Source organism: Ctenopharyngodon idella, chromosome 22 (assembly GCF_019924925.1).
Source record: "Ctenopharyngodon idella isolate HZGC_01 chromosome 22, HZGC01, whole genome shotgun sequence".
Classification (NCBI taxonomy): domain Eukaryota; kingdom Metazoa; phylum Chordata; class Actinopteri; order Cypriniformes; family Xenocyprididae; genus Ctenopharyngodon; species Ctenopharyngodon idella.
Genome location: NC_067241.1, coordinates 15,923,570 through 15,943,666, shown reverse-complemented (window position 1 = coordinate 15,943,666; position 20,097 = coordinate 15,923,570). Strand labels below are relative to the sequence as shown.

The window sequence follows — 20,097 nt, the reverse complement described above, 5'->3', positions numbered from 1 at the left end:
GAAAATACAGTCTGTGTGTGTGTGTGTGTGAGAGAGAGTTGATTGACACTGACTCGGTCAACGACCATCTGAGGTTTATTCGACACTTTACAGTAGATCAACACACTTATGGAAGCTCATTTCTGCCACATAAGCAAAGAAATCATGCTTTTGTAAATCATAATTATGGCATAATTCGGAATTATGATATACTGAGTCATAATTATGAGATGACAAATTGAAATTATGACAAAAAGCCAGACATAGTCATATTTTCCACTTTTTATCTCATAATTATGACTTAGAAAGTCGTAATTATGACATTCTATGTCATAATTCAGAGAATTTTTCTGCTGTGGCAGAAACGGGCTTCCACACATTCTGACTGGAGGGAACAGAGTCATAAATAAAGGCCTCATATGAGGAGGAGTCAGTTCATGCGGAGATGCAGACATGTCACATGCACACGCGTGCTGCGGCGCCGAGCCTCCGTGAGCTCGTCACGTGACCACTGGACTGGAGCGTCAGACCATCCAATCAGAGCTCAGGATTCAGGTCCATCGTCCTCCAGCTCGTCAGTGATCAACTGTGAGATCTTGGTGAAGGTCGGCCGCTCGTCGGCTCTCTGAGGAAAACACACACATTCAGCACCACACATCAGCATCAGATAAAATCAATCATCATGTGAATCACTGATGACACACGAACAGATGTTACCTCCATCCAGCACATCTGCATAATGTTGTAGATGTGAGGAGCCTGCTTTTTTGGGCCGATAGAGCCGATGTCCCTGAGTGACCATCATCACCACCTCATGGTTTTGATTGTGTTCAAACGGCATCTTTCCTTCCGTAAACACTTCCCACATTAACACACCTGAAGAAAACAAGCGCAACAACAGTGACGTCAACCGTCTGAGCTCATTTCACCTTCACAAGACACTTAACATACAGTAACATTGATCTGACTGTGACACCATCGAAACATGAAGTGAATTCATCTGAATAATGATTCTATTGTCTACTCCAGAGCTGCTTCTAGATGAAATTGAATTTGTTTAATAATTGATGAACTTTGCAACATTGACAGTTATTGAACTGAATTGAATCAAACTGAACTGAAATGAATTTGTTTCATAATTGATGAACTTTGCAACATTGATACTGTTATTGAACTGAATTGAATCAAACTGGACTAAATTGATTTGAATAATGACTATTGTCTTTCTAGAGCTGCTTTACAGTTGAATCTGACTCATATTTGATGAAGTTTTTATCACTGATTCAGTTATTTTCCTGTTTATGATTGTGAAGCTGCTTTGACACGATCTGTACTCCATAAAGATTCACTGTAGAAATAAATAAAGCTGGAATCAGGAGATCAGGACCTGATCTATTCTAGACACTGACCGAAGGACCAGACGTCAGATTTACTGCTGTATTTGCAGAAGTTGAAGACTTCAGGAGGAGACCATTTGACCGGGAACTTTGCTCCGGATGAACTCCAGTACTGATCATCCAGAACGTACCTGCAGGAGAACAGAAACATCTAACCATGTCTACAGTTTTTGTTTGTGTTCATATAGCTAGTGGCATAAAAGATTCCTACCATTCCGATAAAGTAAAATATTTAGCAATTCGATATGAAATCTTTCGATCTAAAATGATTGAAGGTTAACAAGTAGGATACTACGATTTTATGTTCTGTGGGAACAGATGTGATGGACTGATACCTGGTCATCCCAAAGTCCGAGACCTTCACCACCAGCGAGCTGTTAACCAGACAGTTCCTGGCCGCCTGAAAGACACCAGAGTCGCCAAATAACCCATTTTTTTAAAATTCCATGGTGGAAACAAGTTTCCATACATAACAGAATACTTCCTAAACTGTAACACTGAAACATGCAGCTATGAAAAGATCTGATCACAGCTCTGTTGTGTATGTGTGTGTGTTTTCTGACCAGGTCTCTGTGGATAAATCCGTTCTGCTCCAGATGCTGCATTCCTTGACTCACATCGTGGCAGATTCCCAGCAGGTCCTGCGATCCCAGCGCTCCTCTCCGCTGCCGCAGGTAGTTGAGCAGGCAGCCCAGCTCCATGAACTCCGTCACCAGGTAGATGGGCTTCTGTTGGGTACAAACGCCGTACAGCTGCACCAGGTTACGGTGAGACAGATTCCTGCGGGCACACGAGACACATGAGCCAAACACTCGGACCTGATCCTCACGGTGAGGTTCATGAGTGTGTGACTCCTACATCATGATCTTGGCCTCCTCTATGAAATCATCTTCACTCATGGCTCCTTCCCTGACGGTTTTAATGGCCACTTTATGCTGCGCCCTCCATTTGCCCAGTCGCACCACTCCAAACTGACCGCTGCCCAGCTCCTTCATGAAGGTCAGCTCCGACGGGTTGATCTCCCATTTATCTGCACAACACACAGCATTCATCATACATCACGTCAGCTTTATTTCTACAGCTCTTTATATGTATAGAGTGTCAATGTGTGTTCAGTGTGTGTGTGTTCAGTGTGTTCAGTGTGTGTTCGGTGTGTATTCAGTGTGTGTGTGTTCAGTGTGTGTTCAGTGTGTATTCAGTGTGTGTTCAGTGTGTGTTCAGTGTGTATTCAGTGTGTGTGTGTTCAGTGTGTATTCAGTGTGTGTTCAGTGTGTATTCAGTGTGTGTTCAGTGTGTATTCAGTGTGTATTCAGTGTGTGTTCAGTGTATATTCAGTATGTGTTCAGTATGTGTTCAGTCTGTGTTGAGTGCGTGTTCAGTGTGTGTGTGTTCAGTGTGTGTTCAGTGTGTCTGTGTTCAGTACGTGTTCAGTGTGTCTGTGTTCAGTGTGTCTTTGTTCAGTGTGTGTTCAGTGTGTATTCAGTGTGTATTCAGTGTGTGTTCAGTGTGTATTCAGTGTGTGTTCAGTGTGTATTCAGTGTGTATTCAGTGTGTGTTCAGTGTGTGTCCAGTGTGTGTTCAGTGTGTGTGTGTTCAGTGTGTGTTCAGTGTGTGTTCAGTGTGTGTTCAGTGTGTAATCAGTGTGTGTTCAGTGTGTATTCAGTGTGTATTCAGTGTGTGTGTGTTCAGTGTGTATTCAGTGTGTGTTCAGTGTGTATTCAGTATGTGTTCAGTATGTGTTCAGTGTGTGTGTGTTCAGTGTGTATTCATTGTGTGTGTGTTCAGTGTGTGTATGTTCAGTGTGTGTTCAGTGTGTAATCAGTGTGTGTTCAGTGTGTATTCAGTGTGTATTCAGTGTGTGTGTGTTCAGTGTGTATTCAGTGTGTGTTCAGTGTGTATTCAGTATGTGTTCAGTATGTGTTCAGTGTGTATTCAGTATGTGTTCAGTATGTGTTCAGTGTGTGTGTGTTCGGTGTGTATTCATTGTGTGTGTGTTCAGTGTGTGTTCAGTGTGTGTGTGTTCAGTGTGTATTCAGTGTGTGTGTGTTCAGTGTGTGTGTGTTCAGTGTGTATTCAGTGTGTGTGTGTTCATTGTGCTCAGTGTGTATTCAGTGTGTGTTCAGTGTATTCAGTTTGTGTGTGTGTTCAGTGTGTTCGTTCAGTGTGTGTTTAATGTGTGTTGTCGGAGCTTCTCTCATCTGATCACCGACAGGATGACGGAGTCTGGACACCAGTCCTCCGGCGTTGTGTTTGTGGTACTCGATCAGTATTCAGTGTGTGTGTGTTCAGTGTGTATTCAGTGTGTGTGTGTGTTCAGTGTATTCAGTGTGTTCAGTGTGTGTTCAGTGTGTATTCAGTGTGTGTGTTCAGTGTGTATTCAGTGTGTGTGTGTTCAGTGTGTATTCAGTGTGTGTTCAGTGTGTATTCAGTGTGTGTTCAGTGTGTGTTCAGTGTGTGTGTTCAGTGTGTATTCAGTGTGTGTTCAGTGTGTATTCAGTGTGTGTTCAGTGTGTGTGTTCAGTGTGTATTCAGTGTGTGTGTGTTCAGTGTGTGTTCAGTGTGTGTGTTCAGTGTGTATTCAGTGTGTGTTCAGTGTGTATTCAGTATGTGTTCAGTGTGTGTTCAGTGTGTGTGTGTGTTCGGTGTGTATTCAGTGTGTGTGTGTTCAGTGTGTGTTCAGTGTGTATTCAGTGTGTGTGTGTTCAGTGTGTTCAGTGTGTGTTCAGTGTGTATTCAGTGTGTGTGTGTTCAGTGTGTGTTCAGTGTGTATTCAGTGTGTGTTCAGTGTGTTCAGTGTGTGTTCAGTGTGTATTCAGTGTGTGTGTGTTCAGTGTGTGTTCAGTGTGTATTCAGTGTGTGTTCAGTGTGTGTTCAGTGTGTGTTCAGTGTGTATTCAGTGTGTATTCAGTGTGTGTGTGTTCAGTGTGTGTTCAGTGTGTATTCAGTGTGTGTTCAGTGTATATTCAGTATGTGTTCAGTATGTGTTCAGTCTGTGTTGAGTGCGTGTTCAGTGTGTCTGTGTTCAGTGCGTGTTCAGTGTGTCTGTGTTCAGTGCATGTTCAGTGTGTATTCAGTGTGTGTTCAGTGTGTATTCAGTGTGTCTGTGTTCAATGCGTGTTCAGTGTGTCTGTGTTCAGTGCGTGTTCAGTGTGTATTCAGTGTGTGTTCAGTGTGTATTCAGTGTGTCTGTGTTCAATGCGTGTTCAGTGTGTCTGTGTTCAGTGTGTCTGTGTTCAGTGCGTATTCAGTGTGTGTGTGTTCAGTGCGTGTGTGTTCAGTGCGTGTTCAGTGTGTCTGTGTTCAGTGCGTGTTCAGTGTGTCTGTGTTCAGTGTGTGTTCAGTGTGTCTGTGTTCAGTGTGTGTTCAGTGTGTCTGTTCAGTGCGTATTCAGTGTGTGTGTGTTCAGTGCGTGTTCAGTGTGTCTGTGTTCAGTGCGTGTTCAGTGTGTGTTCAGTGTGTGTTCAGTGTGTCTGTGTTCAGTGTGTATTCAGTGTGTGTGTGTTCAGTGTGTGTGTGTTCAGTGTGTGTTCAGTGTGTGTGTGTGTGTTCAGTGTGTGTGTTCAGTGTGTGTTCTGTGTTCAGTGTGTATTCAGTATGTGTGTGTTCAGTGTGTGTTCAGTGCGTGTTCAGTGTGTATTCAGTGTGTGTGTGTTCAGTGCGTGTTCAGTGTGTCTGTGTTCAGTGCGTGTTCAGTGTGTCTGTGTTCAGTGCGTGTTCAGTGTGTCTGTGTTCAGTGCGTGTTCAGTGTGTATTCAGTGTGTGTTCAGTGTGTATTCAGTGTGTCTGTGTTCAATGCGTGTTCAGTGTGTCTGTGTTCAGTGCGTGTTCAGTGTGTATTCAGTGTGTGTTCAGTGTGTATTCAGTGTGTCTGTGTTCAATGCGTGTTCAGTGTGTCTGTGTTCAGTGCGTGTTCAGTGTGTATTCAGTGTGTGTGTGTTCAGTGTGTATTCAGTGTGTGTGTGTTCAGTGTGTATTCAGTGTGTGTGTGTGTTCAGTGTATTCAGTGTGTTCAGTGTGTGTTCAGTGTGTATTCAGTGTGTGTGTTCAGTGTGTATTCAGTGTGTGTGTGTTCAGTGTGTATTCAGTGTGTGTTCAGTGTGTATTCAGTGTGTGTTCAGTGTGTGTGTTCAGTGTGTATTCAGTGTGTGTGTTCAGTGTGTATGTGTTCAGTGTGTGTGTTCAGTGTGTGTTCAGTGTGTATTCAGTGTGTGTTCAGTGTGTGTTCAGTATGTGTTCAGTATGTGTTCAGTGTGTGTTCAGTGTGTGTGTGTGTTCGGTGTGTATTCAGTGTGTGTGTGTGTTCAGTGTGTGTTCAGTGTGTATTCAGTGTGTGTGTGTTCAGTGTGTGTTCAGTGTGTATTCAGTGTGTGTGTGTTCAGTGTGTGTTCAGTGTGTATTCAGTGTGTGTTCAGTGTGTATTCAGTGTGTGTTCAGTGTGTATTCAGTGTGTGTTCAGTGTGTATTCAGTGTGTATTCAGTGTGTGTTCAGTGTATATTCAGTATGTGTTCAGTATGTGTTCAGTCTGTGTTGAGTGCGTGTTCAGTGTGTCTGTGTTCAGTGTGTGTTCAGTGTGTGTTCAGTGTGTCTGTGTTCAGTGTGTGTTCAGTTTGTCTGTGTTCAGTGTGTATTCAGTGTGTGTGTGTTCAGTGTGTGTTCAGTGTGTCTGTGTTCAGTACGTGTTCAGTGTGTCTGTGTTCAGTACGTGTTCAGTGTGTCTGTGTTCAGTGTGTCTTTGTTCAGTGTGTGTTCAGTGTGTATTCAGTGTGTGTTCAGTGTGTATTCAGTGTGTATTCAGTGTGTGTTCAGTGTGTGTTCAGTGTGTGTTCAGTGTGTATTCAGTGTGTGTCCAGTGTGTGTTCAGTGTGTGTGTGTTCAGTGTGTGTTCAGTGTGTAATCAGTGTGTGTTCAGTGTGTAATCAGTGTGTATTCAGTGTGTGTTCAGTGTGTATTCAGTGTGTGTTCAGTGTGTGTGTTCAGTGTGTATTCAGTGTGTGTGTGTTCAGTGTGTGTTCAGTGTGTGTGTTCAGTGTGTATTCAGTGTGTGTTCAGTGTGTATTCAGTATGTGTTCAGTGTGTGTTCAGTGTGTGTGTGTGTTCGGTGTGTATTCAGTGTGTGTGTGTTCAGTGTGTGTTCAGTGTGTATTCAGTGTGTGTGTGTTCAGTGTGTTCAGTGTGTGTTCAGTGTGTATTCAGTGTGTGTGTGTTCAGTGTGTGTTCAGTGTGTATTCAGTGTGTGTTCAGTGTGTTCAGTGTGTGTTCAGTGTGTATTCAGTGTGTGTGTGTTCAGTGTGTGTTCAGTGTGTATTCAGTGTGTGTTCAGTGTGTGTTCAGTGTGTGTTCAGTGTGTATTCAGTGTGTATTCAGTGTGTGTGTGTTCAGTGTGTGTTCAGTGTGTATTCAGTGTGTGTTCAGTGTATATTCAGTATGTGTTCAGTATGTGTTCAGTCTGTGTTGAGTGCGTGTTCAGTGTGTCTGTGTTCAGTGCGTGTTCAGTGTGTCTGTGTTCAGTGCATGTTCAGTGTGTATTCAGTGTGTGTTCAGTGTGTATTCAGTGTGTCTGTGTTCAATGCGTGTTCAGTGTGTCTGTGTTCAGTGCGTGTTCAGTGTGTATTCAGTGTGTGTTCAGTGTGTATTCAGTGTGTCTGTGTTCAATGCGTGTTCAGTGTGTCTGTGTTCAGTGTGTCTGTGTTCAGTGCGTATTCAGTGTGTGTGTGTTCAGTGCGTGTGTGTTCAGTGCGTGTTCAGTGTGTCTGTGTTCAGTGCGTGTTCAGTGTGTCTGTGTTCAGTGTGTGTTCAGTGTGTCTGTGTTCAGTGTGTGTTCAGTGTGTCTGTTCAGTGCGTATTCAGTGTGTGTGTGTTCAGTGCGTGTTCAGTGTGTCTGTGTTCAGTGCGTGTTCAGTGTGTGTTCAGTGTGTGTTCAGTGTGTCTGTGTTCAGTGTGTATTCAGTGTGTGTGTGTTCAGTGTGTGTGTGTTCAGTGTGTGTTCAGTGTGTGTGTGTGTGTTCAGTGTGTGTGTTCAGTGTGTGTTCTGTGTTCAGTGTGTATTCAGTATGTGTGTGTTCAGTGTGTGTTCAGTGCGTGTTCAGTGTGTATTCAGTGTGTGTGTGTTCAGTGCGTGTTCAGTGTGTCTGTGTTCAGTGCGTGTTCAGTGTGTCTGTGTTCAGTGCGTGTTCAGTGTGTCTGTGTTCAGTGCGTGTTCAGTGTGTATTCAGTGTGTGTTCAGTGTGTATTCAGTGTGTCTGTGTTCAATGCGTGTTCAGTGTGTCTGTGTTCAGTGCGTGTTCAGTGTGTATTCAGTGTGTGTTCAGTGTGTATTCAGTGTGTCTGTGTTCAATGCGTGTTCAGTGTGTCTGTGTTCAGTGCGTGTTCAGTGTGTATTCAGTGTGTGTGTGTTCAGTGTGTATTCAGTGTGTGTGTGTTCAGTGTGTATTCAGTGTGTGTGTGTGTTCAGTGTATTCAGTGTGTTCAGTGTGTGTTCAGTGTGTATTCAGTGTGTGTGTTCAGTGTGTATTCAGTGTGTGTGTGTTCAGTGTGTATTCAGTGTGTGTGTGTTCAGTGTGTGTGTTCAGTGTGTGTTCAGTGTGTATTCAGTGTGTGTTCAGTGTGTGTTCAGTGTGTGTTCAGTGTGTATTCAGTGTGTGTTCAGTGTGTGTTCAGTATGTGTTCAGTATGTGTTCAGTGTGTGTTCAGTGTGTGTGTGTGTTCGGTGTGTATTCAGTGTGTGTGTGTGTTCAGTGTGTGTTCAGTGTGTATTCAGTGTGTGTGTGTTCAGTGTGTGTTCAGTGTGTATTCAGTGTGTGTGTGTTCAGTGTGTGTTCAGTGTGTATTCAGTGTGTGTTCAGTGTGTATTCAGTGTGTGTTCAGTGTGTATTCAGTGTGTGTTCAGTGTGTATTCAGTGTGTATTCAGTGTGTGTTCAGTGTATATTCAGTATGTGTTCAGTATGTGTTCAGTCTGTGTTGAGTGCGTGTTCAGTGTGTCTGTGTTCAGTGTGTGTTCAGTGTGTCTGTGTTCAGTGTGTGTTCAGTTTGTCTGTGTTCAGTGTGTATTCAGTGTGTGTGTGTTCAGTGTGTGTTCAGTGTGTCTGTGTTCAGTACGTGTTCAGTGTGTCTGTGTTCAGTACGTGTTCAGTGTGTCTGTGTTCAGTGTGTCTTTGTTCAGTGTGTGTTCAGTGTGTATTCAGTGTGTGTTCAGTGTGTATTCAGTGTGTATTCAGTGTGTGTTCAGTGTGTGTTCAGTGTGTGTTCAGTGTGTATTCAGTGTGTGTCCAGTGTGTGTTCAGTGTGTGTGTGTTCAGTGTGTGTTCAGTGTGTAATCAGTGTGTGTTCAGTGTGTAATCAGTGTGTGTTCAGTGTGTATTCAGTGTGTATTCAGTATGTGTTCAGTATGTGTTCAGTGTGTGTGTGTTCGGTGTGTATTCATTGTGTGTGTGTTCAGTGTGTGTATGTTCAGTGTGTGTTCAGTGTGTAATCAGTGTGTGTTCAGTGTGTATTCAGTGTGTATTCAGTGTGTGTGTGTTCAGTGTGTATTCAGTGTGTGTTCAGTGTGTATTCAGTATGTGTTCAGTATGTGTTCAGTGTGTATTCAGTATGTGTTCAGTATGTGTTCAGTGTGTGTGTGTTCGGTGTGTATTCATTGTGTGTGTGTTCAGTGTGTGTTCAGTGTGTGTGTGTTCAGTGTGTATTCAGTGTGTGTGTGTTCAGTGTGTGTGTGTTCAGTGTGTATTCAGTGTGTGTGTGTTCATTGTGCTCAGTGTGTATTCAGTGTGTGTTCAGTGTATTCAGTTTGTGTGTGTGTTCAGTGTGTTCGTTCAGTGTGTGTTTAATGTGTGTTCAGTGTGTGTTCAGTGTGTATTCAGTGTGTGTGTGTGTGTGTGTTCAGTGTGTGTGTGTTCAGTGTGTTTTCTATGAAACATACATACTTTGAGCTGATTCTATCACGCAATTTGTTCTCTTTTGTCATGCGTCTCTAAGCATCGAATGTTTGGTTTAATTTCCGTCGTTTAGTGTGTGACGGCCGGTGTGTGAACAGCTGTTACCGTAGCTGAATCCTGCTGTGGTCGGAGCTTCTCTCATCTGATCACCGACAGGATGACGGAGTCTGGACACCAGTCCTCCGGCGTTGTGTTTGTGGTACTCGATCAGCTCAGGAATACTGCTGAAGATGTATTTCTCTGCCAGGTAAAACTGTTTTGGTGAACTTTGTGTTTCTTTGATCTGGTAATGTCTGACTGTAGCTGCTCCACTTCCATCCCTGAAAACCAGCAAAGACTATTACCATCAACATACACTCTCAGCATCACATCATGAGTGTGTGTGTGTGTGTGAGAGTCTCACCCTGTGCTCCTGGTGTACAGTGACACAGTGTATGTCCCTGTATTGCTGGACACTCGAACCATAAATCCCCCTTCTTTACCCTAAACACATTATTAAACTGTGTTAAATGTTCACACTGACACTACACACACACACTCACACACACACACACAAACACAGACACACACACACACACACACACACTCACCTCTTTCTTGAGCTGCTCTTCAGCTTTGTTGCGATTCACATTTTTACAGAACCATCTGAAACATAAAACACAAAACTACAACCCTAACAAAATTCATAGAAACATATGAAAATAAATATATATTAATTAAACATAAACATTCAAATATTCAGTTGGATTTTAGAAGGACATGAAAAACCCGAATCCCGGAAACTTTGGGACGTTTTTTAAATTTGAATAAAATGAAAACTAAAAGACTTTCAAATCACATGAGCCAATATTTTATTCACAACAGAACATAGACAACATAACAAATGTTTAAACTGAGAAATTTTACACTTTTATCCACTAAATGAGCTCATTTCAAATTTGATGCCTGCTACAGGTCTCAAAATAGTTGGCATGGGGGCAACAGATGGCTGAAAAAGCAAGAAATTTTGAAATGATTCAGCTGGGAGAACATCTAGCAACTAATTAAGTTAATTGATATCAGGTCTGTAACATGATTAGCTATAAATGGGATGTCTTAGAGAGGCAGAGTCTCTCAGGAGTAAAGATGGGCAGAGCTGTGAAAGAGTGCATAAAAAGATTGTGGGAAAACAATGTTCCTCAACATCAAATTGCAAAGGCTTTGCAAATCTCATCATCTACAGTGCATAACATCATCAAAAGATTCAGAGAAACTGGAGAAATCTCTGTGCATAAGGGACAAGGCCGAAGACCTTTACTGGATGCCCGTGGTCTTCAGGCCCTCAGACGACACTGCATCACTCATCGGCATGATTGTGTCAATGACATTACTAAATGGGCCCAGGAATACTTCCAGAAACCACTGTCGGTAAACACAATCCGCCGTGCCATCTGCAGATGCCAACTAAATTCTATCATGCAAAAAGGAAGTCATATGTGAACATGGTCCAGAAGCGCCGTCGTGTCCTGTGGGTCAAGGCTCATTTAAAATGGACTGTTTCAAAGTGGAAAAGTGTTCTATGGTCAGACGAGTCCAAGTCCAAGTCCGGGTGCTGAATTGGCCTGCCTGCAGTCCAGATCTTTCACCTATAGAGAACATTTGGTGCATCATTAAACGAAAGATGACCACGAACTCTTCAGCAGCTGGAAACCTATATCAGGTAAGAATGGGACCAAATTCTAACACCAAAACTCCAGAAACTCATAACATCGATGCCCAGACGTCTTCACACCGCTTTGAAAAGAAGAGGAGATGCTACACCATGATAAGCATGCGCCCGTCCTAACTTTTTTGAGAGCTGTAGCAGGCATCAAATTTGAAATGAGCTCATTTTGTGCATAAAATTGTAAAATTTCTCTATTTAAACATTTGTTATGTTGTCTATGTTCTATTGTGAATAACATATTGGCTCATGTGATCTGAAAGTCTTTTAGTTTTCATTTTATTCAAATTAAAACAACATCCCAACATTTCCGGAATTTGGGTTTTATATATATATATATATATATATACACATACACGCGCACACACACACACACACAATGCTTGGACACATGTGGATGTTTGATAAAGCTTGAGCAGCTCAAATATTAGCGTGTTTTCATTGGTCTTCATCACTGTTTCTATTCTATTCTAACATGAGGAGAATTAGTTGTAATGAGTCCAAACTCCTTTAGTGTCTGATATGACTCACATGAACTGCTCCAGTGTGTCTGATTCTTTTTCAGTCACATAGTTGCTTGGGATGTAGCCCTCCTCTCTGCAACACAACCATAATACTTGCAATATCAACTCCAAAAAGAAAGATAAAACCTGTGCTAATTAACAGAAAACAAGCTGACAAAAAAGTTAAATTTAATATTTGGTTATAAGATAGTATAATGAGAGATTTACAAGTGATTCAAAATGTTATTTTTGACCCAAACATCAAATTATGTAAAGGATTTTCAGCACAGAAATGGACACAGAAAAGGTCATAGTTGCGGGTTTGAGAGCCCAGAGGTGGCCACATGATAGTTGGTTCACCGCATCAGACGCACCCGTGTTTGTCCCGCGCCTTGTACCAGTTGACGTCACACTTCTCCAGGATCACATACTCTTCACCCTTCTTCAGCGTCAAATCATGAGTCTCCAGCCCTTCAAAGTCATACAGCGCGATCACCACTTCCTCTTGAGGCCCCGCCTCTTCCTGTGCTTCCTGTGGCGGGGGAGGGGGCGGCCGTCGAGCCTTGTGGCAAAAAACACCAATTAAAGACATGAGACTCATTAATACATAAATCATGTGATGCAGCATCGGTTCAGAGCAGATTCACGCTGATCTGATCAGTAAACTCACCGTCGAGCCACTGCTCTCGTCTCCAGGAACAGGAGGAAGAGGTTTACGGGAAACTGTGAGGAAGAGAGATTTTTTACAATACAGGAAAATAAACAAATTCTGCGGTATAGGAGAATGCTGATTCTTGATATCTGAGTAAAATGGATTATCAAAAAACATCAAATTGGTGGGGCTTGGTTCTGTGGGTCAGTTAGTGATTTGTATATTGAGATGTAGGCGTGGCTTTCAAAGTGTATGCAGAGGAGCGTGAAATGGGCGGAGTAAACTTTTACTTTTAGTAAATCTGGGCCATTATTTGTTATTCAAATATAAAGTTTAGATTTAATTGATTTTGAGTTTCAAAGCTTTTTAATGTAAGCAGAGATGAATCACAGAAGACTGTGATGACCTAGTCCATGTTTGACTGGCAGGTTCTCACCGTCTCCGAATAAATTGTATCCCTCGCAGCCAGGCGCGAGTTTGTCCATCTGCCCGCAGCACAGCCATTCACCCTCCTGCCAGAACTGAGGGTGATACTTGGCTGCGATCTGAGCGTTGTTCTTTATCTCTGGAGCACAGGACACACAAACAGTCAAAACACAGCTGACCTCGGCTTCAACACTGGGGCACTAAAGATATCATGTGTCATCACGTATAAGTATTAATGTGTGACTTTCATTGACGTCACTGGTGAAACCACCAAAATATATGCATCATGTGATTCACATCAGCTCAAACCCAATCACTAACTTCAGCTGAACTATTGTATGACTTTATATATCCAACCTCAGCCACATTCATATACTGACATAAAGACATATAAACTAATATCAGATCTATATACAGTACTAATATCTAATCTCATCCGGTTGATGGTTTATATCATCTCCAGATGTAAACTCTCCTGTCGGCAGATCCAAACCCACAGAAGCCCATTTCTGCCACATAAGAAAATAATCATGCTTTTGGAGAATCATATCTATGATGTAAAATCCAAATTATGACATACTAAGTCATATTTATGAGATGAAAGATTGAAATGACTAAAAAAAAAGTTATAATTATTATTATTATTATTATTATAAAAATGTCAAAATTATGACATACTAAGTCGAATTTATGAGATGAAAAGTTAAAATTATGACTAAAAAAGTTATAATTATTATTATTATATAAAAAGTCAAAATTGTGACATACTAAGTAATATTTATGAGATTAAAATTTGAAATTATGACTAAAAAAAGTTATAATTATTAGGATTATTATATAAAAAGTCAAATCTATGACATACTAAGTCATAATGAGATATGTCAAAGCTGTAACTTAAAAAGTCATAATTATGACATTAAAATGTCGAAATTGACATAAAGAGTCAAAATTCTGACATAAAATGTCATTAAAAAAGTATTTTGAGTTTTTTATCTCATAATTATGACTTTTTTAAATCATAATTGTGGCTTTTCATCTCATAATTTCATCTAGTATGTCTTTTCATGTCATAATTATGAATTACCAAAGCCTGATTATTTTTACTTGTGTAGCAGAAATGTGTTTCCATACGAAACTAAAAGACATTAAGACATTACAAACATAAACATTATGAATTTATGTAAAGCTTTGAAACCAAGTGTGTGTGAAAAGAGATTCAAACGAAGGTGATCGGGGACGATTATCTACTACATCATGTTTAAAGACAGAAGAAAATAGTCTTTTTAGATGATTTATTTCTGATATGTTTGTCTGGCTCTTCATTCCTCAACAGTGCGTCAGTTCTGCGTCGACTGTGGAAATGTGACTATTTCTTCTGTAGTTTTGGTGGTTTTGGGCATGTGAGTGCGAGAGCTTATTTATGTAGAGTACATTACAGAAATACATGTTCCTTATAAAGATCATGGATTAATAAAACCCGTCAGATGTGTTCATGAGAATCTCACTGACCTTCCTTGATGTTCTGGACCCAAATGCTTCGACTCTCATTACTGGGAGCAAAAATATACAATGTGTTCGAATCATGAACGACCTGAAGAGAGAGAGAAAGAGATTGTTCCTTTATTCAGTGTTTGATCTGATCAGTCTGTTTTCAGACTTCCGCTGAACACTAACAGCACGTGTCTCGTGTTTTGAAAGAACCGTTGTTTTCCTAAAGTGAAGAACATTTTAATAATCTAAAGAACCTTTAGTGGTTCCATGGATGTTAAAGGGTTAGTTCACCCAAAAATGAAAGTTCTGTCATTTATTACTCACCCTAATGTCGTTCTACACCTGGAAGACCTTCATTCATCTTCAGAACACAAATTAAGATATTTTTGATAAAATCCGATGGCTCAGTGAGGCCTGCATTGCCAGCAAGATAATTAACACTTTCAAATGCCCAGAAAGCTACTAAAGACATATTTAAAACAGTCATGTGTTTTAAATCATCAAAAATATCATAATTTATGTTCTGAAGATGGGTGAACTAAACCTTTAAAGGTTCTTCATGGAACCAATAAATGCCAATAAAAATAAAACTTTATTTTTAAGAGTGTACTATAAAAATCTGTCGTATATCATGAAAATTTGCTGCAGAGTCTGCTCTTTTGAGGGTCTCTAATGACATCCTACGAGTCACTGATTCTGGAAACTACTTCTGTTAGATCTTACCGCGGCATTTGAAACAGTTGATCATAATATTCTTATTGATCGTTTTGGGGATCAGGTTGGTATTCAGGGGTTAGCTCTGAAATGGTTTTCTTCCTATTTGAAAGATAGGACCTTTTCAGTTAGTGTAGGGGATTATTCTTCTACTGTTGTGTGTGGGGTTCCTCAGGGTTCTATCCTGGGACCAATTTTATTTTCCTTTATATGCTCCTCCTAGGTTCTATTTTTGAGAAATTTGGGATTCACTTTCATCTGTTCATTTGCCGCTGAAGCATGGGCATAAATGTGCCATTCAGTCCCTGCTTGAATGTTTGACTGAGGTTAAAAGTAGAGTTGAGTTGAGTTGAGTTTATGTTGGGAATAAAGACCTGAAAGGGATATTTGTTCTGGCAGGGGATGATGGTGGTGCTGTTCTTCACGATCTCCACACACTTGATCCTCTGCAGCTCCACTGAGCCCTTCTTGAACCTCTTCTGCAAAACACAGTGAATGCAGTTTGAATCTCAGACATTAAAGCAGTTTTACAGATAACAGGCAACATTCTGCCAAAGTTATAAACAAACGTTCTTCCAGTAACGTTAATAGAACATTCGTTCAGAGTTATCTGGTCTTTAAGTCACCTTTATTTATATAGCGCTTTTATAAAGTGCTTTTTTTTTTTTAATAATGTTCTCAAAACTTTAGCACAATAACAGTATTTATACATCGCTCATGGAATGTTTTTTAAATGTTACTGCTTGTTTGGAACCTGAACGCCCAGAACTGCCATGGACCTGAGAAACAGAACCACAGCTCTTCTCATGACGCTCAAGTGGAATTTTCCTTGTTGTTTCAGAACGTTCAGAGAACATTCAAAACTAATGTTCCCACAATATTTGAAGAATGATAAAATGGAATGTTCCCTCGCATAACCAAAAAAAGTTTTTAGAACATTCAAAAACGTTTTCAAAACTTAATATGAACATTATGGAAACATTCTTAGAACATATCTGTGTTTGTGGCACATGGACTCACCTCAGCTCTGAGCTCATAATATGTGAGTCTGCTCTTGGTGAGCACGAACACTCTCTCTTTATAGTTGAGTGGAGACGTTCGCTTCTTCTGCTGAGAACGTTTGATCAACGTTTCCTCAAGAATGGGTGTCAAACTCATCTCTGAGGAACCTGAATGCCCAGAACTGCCATGGACCTGAGAAACAGAACCACAGTTTTTCTCATGACGCTCAAGTGGAATTTTCCTAGCTGTTTCACTGATCACATTTATGCATTATTGCATTATTTCTATTTTACCACAACGGCTGTCTTTGTGTCATGGTGTATACAGAAACCTCAACATCTAAACAAACAAAAACTGATCTCTAGAGATCATCGCAAGACCTTAGACTTGGAACTTTCCCTTTTAGGATCCATTTATAACAGGAAGGGCTTGAGTCTCTGTCCTAAATCTTTTTTGGAGAGAACCAAAGTAAGCTTTGAGACTTTTGTGCATTATAGAAGATGAACCTGACACTTCATCACGGAGTCAACTATATTCAGGTTTATTAGAGAGCCAGTTAGGAAACCAGCTGAAGCAGAGGTGAAACACAGAGAAGAATAAAAAGGAAGAAATGTGTAAACGTGCCACCTAATGTAACCCTAACCGTCTAGCCACAAAAACACAGACAAAATGCTGTGAAATCAGTTTTATGGAGAAGGCTGAAGTTGAGGCCCCCTAGTGGACAGACACGGGCCCCTGGTCGAGAAAGCTGGTTATTAGGGCCCGAGCACCGATGGTGTGAGAGCCCTATTGTAATTGCTCAGCCAATTATTCTTCCTCTCCGAAATGAATTGCATTTTTGAGGGCCTAAACATGCTCAAAAACTCATGAAATATTGCACATGCATCAGAAGTGGTGAAAATTTATGTCTGATATGGGTTTTAGAATTAGGTGTGGCAAAATGGCTCGATAGCGCCACCTACAAAATTTTAATTAAGTGCCCTTCTTGCTACGTTTCACATACAGGTATGAAATTCAGTAACAAATGGAACAGCCCAATACCTACAAAAAAGCCCCTGGGTGCAAAATCTGTAAACCCAACAGGAAGTGAGATATTTTGAATTTTCTCTGCAAAATTTTGGCAGTTTTTGCCATTTCCAGACATTGTACTTTAACGAATTCCTCCTAGAGCTTTAATCAGATCAACATCATATTTGGTCAGTCTAATCTAAAGGTCTTTGAGACGTTAAATTGCGAAGATCTAGAGTTTTCACTGAAGGGCGTGTCCGTGGCGGCCTGACAAATTCTGACGTTTAGCCATAAAACAGGAAGTTGTTGTAACTCAGGTATACAATGTTGGATCAGCCCCAAACTTCACGTTTTATTAGAGTCCTGGCCTGAAGACATCTACATGACAATATTCAATTACAGTCATAGCGCCACCTGTGGGTAACAGGAAATGACATGTTTTACACTTTGATTAACTCCTCATAGAGATTTAACCAGAAGCACATCATATTCGGTCAGTCTAATCATGAGGCCTTAGTGATGTTAAACTGCAAAGATCTTGAGTTTTCACTGATGGGCGTGTCTGTGGCGGACTGACAAAGTCTGATGTTTCGCCATGAAAGTGGAAGCTGTTGTAACTCAGGCATACAATGTCCGATCTGCCCCAAACTTCACATATGTGATAAGAGTCCTGGCCTGAAGACATCTATATGCCAATATTGAGTTAGTCATAGTGCCACCTGCAGGCAACAGGAAATGGTATGCTTTACACTGTAATTCACTCCCAGGAACACATGAAGTACCAAACATACTAGAAGCACGTTAAATCATGCAACACTTGGCTAAGTGCTAATGAATGCAATTAACGCCACGAAACAGGAAGTTGTTGTAACTCTGGCATACAATGTCCGATCTGCTCCAAACTTCACATGTGTGATAATAGTCCTGGCCTGAAGACATCTATATGGCAATATTCAGTTAAAGTCAAAGCACCACCTGTTGGCAGCAGGAAGTGTGGCACTTTCAAATGACTTGGCCATAATTCTCCTGTATTTACTCGCTTACATGCATGTCGCCCACTGTTCACTGTTTTCCTAAGACCAACGGGTGACGGTGAGCCCGGGTGCGAGGGGCCTTTCATCACTGCTTGCAGCTTTAATTTATTATTATGCTTATATTAAATCTGTTCGTTTCTCAAAAGACATGAATAAAGTAGGTTTTCCCGCAGATTTCCACCAGCTCTATCTCAGAATCTCAAACTCATATCTTTATATGGGTCATTGACGTTTTTTTAAAAGTGTAAAAAAAACCTAATCGAGATATAATTAGTTTTGAAGTTTTAATAAGTGTTAACAATGAGATTATGTGGTTTTTATAATCAATTAACACTGTTTATGTCATTTTTTACAAGATGGACAAAATATGCCACCAAAAAAGTCATTCGGTTTAAACAAAATTTCGGTTTTAACGAATGACACTTTTGGTTATACCGAATGACGATATCTTCAAACAATGCTAACAGGCTGATATCTAGCTAGCTAGCAAAAGGACAATCAAACATTTTATATTTAGTACAAGTTTTTAAAATATTACAACATTTTCCATGTTTTATAGCGGTTGTACCGAATGACCTGATGTTTCGGGACATGAAACATGAAAACATGAATTTTTCATATAGTTAAGAGAGAGTTAGTTACTTTGCTTCACGACCATGTGGTCCTTTGCAGGTGTCTGAATGATGTCATATCCTGTCACATGATACTGACCGCATGACTTGATCCAAAATGGTCCCTTTATATTGGTTTCTCCGAATGACATCCATGAAATTCATTTTTCTGGACATTCTTTCTCATAACAAAGCAACGACTTCTACACATAATTTTAATACCATTTTGCACTATGTTGATATATGATGTTATAAAATCATGGCAGAATAAAAAATATATACATTTATTACATTTTAAGATCTTTTAATCACAAATTAAATGGCTGTATTGGCCTTTGGACGGTTAAACTTAATGACCTTTTGACCCTTCAAAATCTTTAAAATACCTTTATATGTTGCAAAATATAATTAAAACCTTTTGGATTCAGTAAAAGAGATCTAGTTGTACTACCTTACATACTCTGGATGTCATATCTGTGTTTTTTATTATTATTAAGGCCTTTGGACAAAAAAAATGACCCGTCACGTCATTGACCCACACACAGAATAATCAGTCTGAAAGTGAGAATAAATGGCACTTTCTTGGCCCATAAAAAAGTATAATGTTTCAGCTTTGAGATGCATCTTCATGCACACTATACTGACCTTAAATAAAAGAAGGTTTACGACCGAGACTCAGAACCTTCCCATTATAAACGGACACTAAACGTGACCTTTGAGCGATCTTGATATTGAGGTTTCCATCTGTAGAACCAACACTTGTTGTGCAATATTACACAAACACAGCTGTGGTTAAATCAAAGTAAATAAAAATAAAAACTGGTGGTTTTGCAATAACAATACATAGAGGTAAATCACTTAAATTAGGGAAATTAAAAAATAATCATGCAACCAACTTTACAATGTTTGGATCCTTTAATCAAGATTTTCAAAATCTGATTTCTGAAATAAAATCACCTGTGATGAGTTCACATTTAAATTTATTTCAAATTTCATTTGATTTTAATACAGAACACCAACTTCACTCTTCACTTCAAAATCAGCACTGAGCAAATACATCAGACAGAGAGACTTTATGAATCATCTGACAGCATGACAAACCTTTTAATATACCAAACAGATTTAATTTGAATAAACATTAATAACGCGAGCTTCATTCAGCTGCTGTTTGTTTGTTTAACTGATTGTTGAACAGAAACTCAGAAAGCCGCAGACAAAATAGTTTCACACGTCACAACTTTCATTTTCACCTTCAAACTCCAGTAAAGATCAATAAATAGAGGCGATCGTTTATTTGACCCAATGACTCGAGTTCTGTCCAATAAACGAATTAACAATAAAACTTTTCTTACCTCCGGGTAGTTTTCCGCGTGTAAATATACGTGTGTGTGTGTGTGTGTGTGTGTATGTGTATCTGCGGTCAGTGATCAGGAAACATGAATCAAGGAAGTCCAGACTCGCGCGCGTATGTTATTATTCATATTCATGACATGAAACACACATGAAAAATGATTCTTCCCTGTTTTGTTGTTTTTGAACATCTTAGTGTAATAGTTTACCTACATACTGATATGTTTTAATTTACTGTTTGTTGACGACGTTTGCACTCTCAGATGGATAACGTCACGTGTTCATGTTCGTTTGT

General features: G+C 40.2%; 1 protein-coding gene across 1 annotated transcript; it reads right to left on the bottom strand.

Moving 5' to 3' along the window:
• Positions 1-53: 53 nt before the first annotated feature.
• On the bottom strand, positions 54-20,038 carry tec (tec protein tyrosine kinase). The gene is given in 18 exon segments (XM_051879236.1): positions 54-604; positions 697-732; positions 734-855; positions 1,389-1,507; positions 1,712-1,776; positions 1,940-2,156; positions 2,235-2,406; positions 9,415-9,629; positions 9,713-9,792; positions 9,900-9,954; positions 11,543-11,608; positions 11,889-12,076; positions 12,185-12,237; positions 12,603-12,731; positions 14,102-14,183; positions 15,172-15,276; positions 15,818-15,991; positions 19,805-20,038. Coding segments are annotated over 17 exon segments (1,923 nt in total). The 5' UTR covers positions 15,956-15,991; positions 19,805-20,038; the 3' UTR covers positions 54-523.
• Positions 20,039-20,097: the final 59 nt, after the last annotated feature.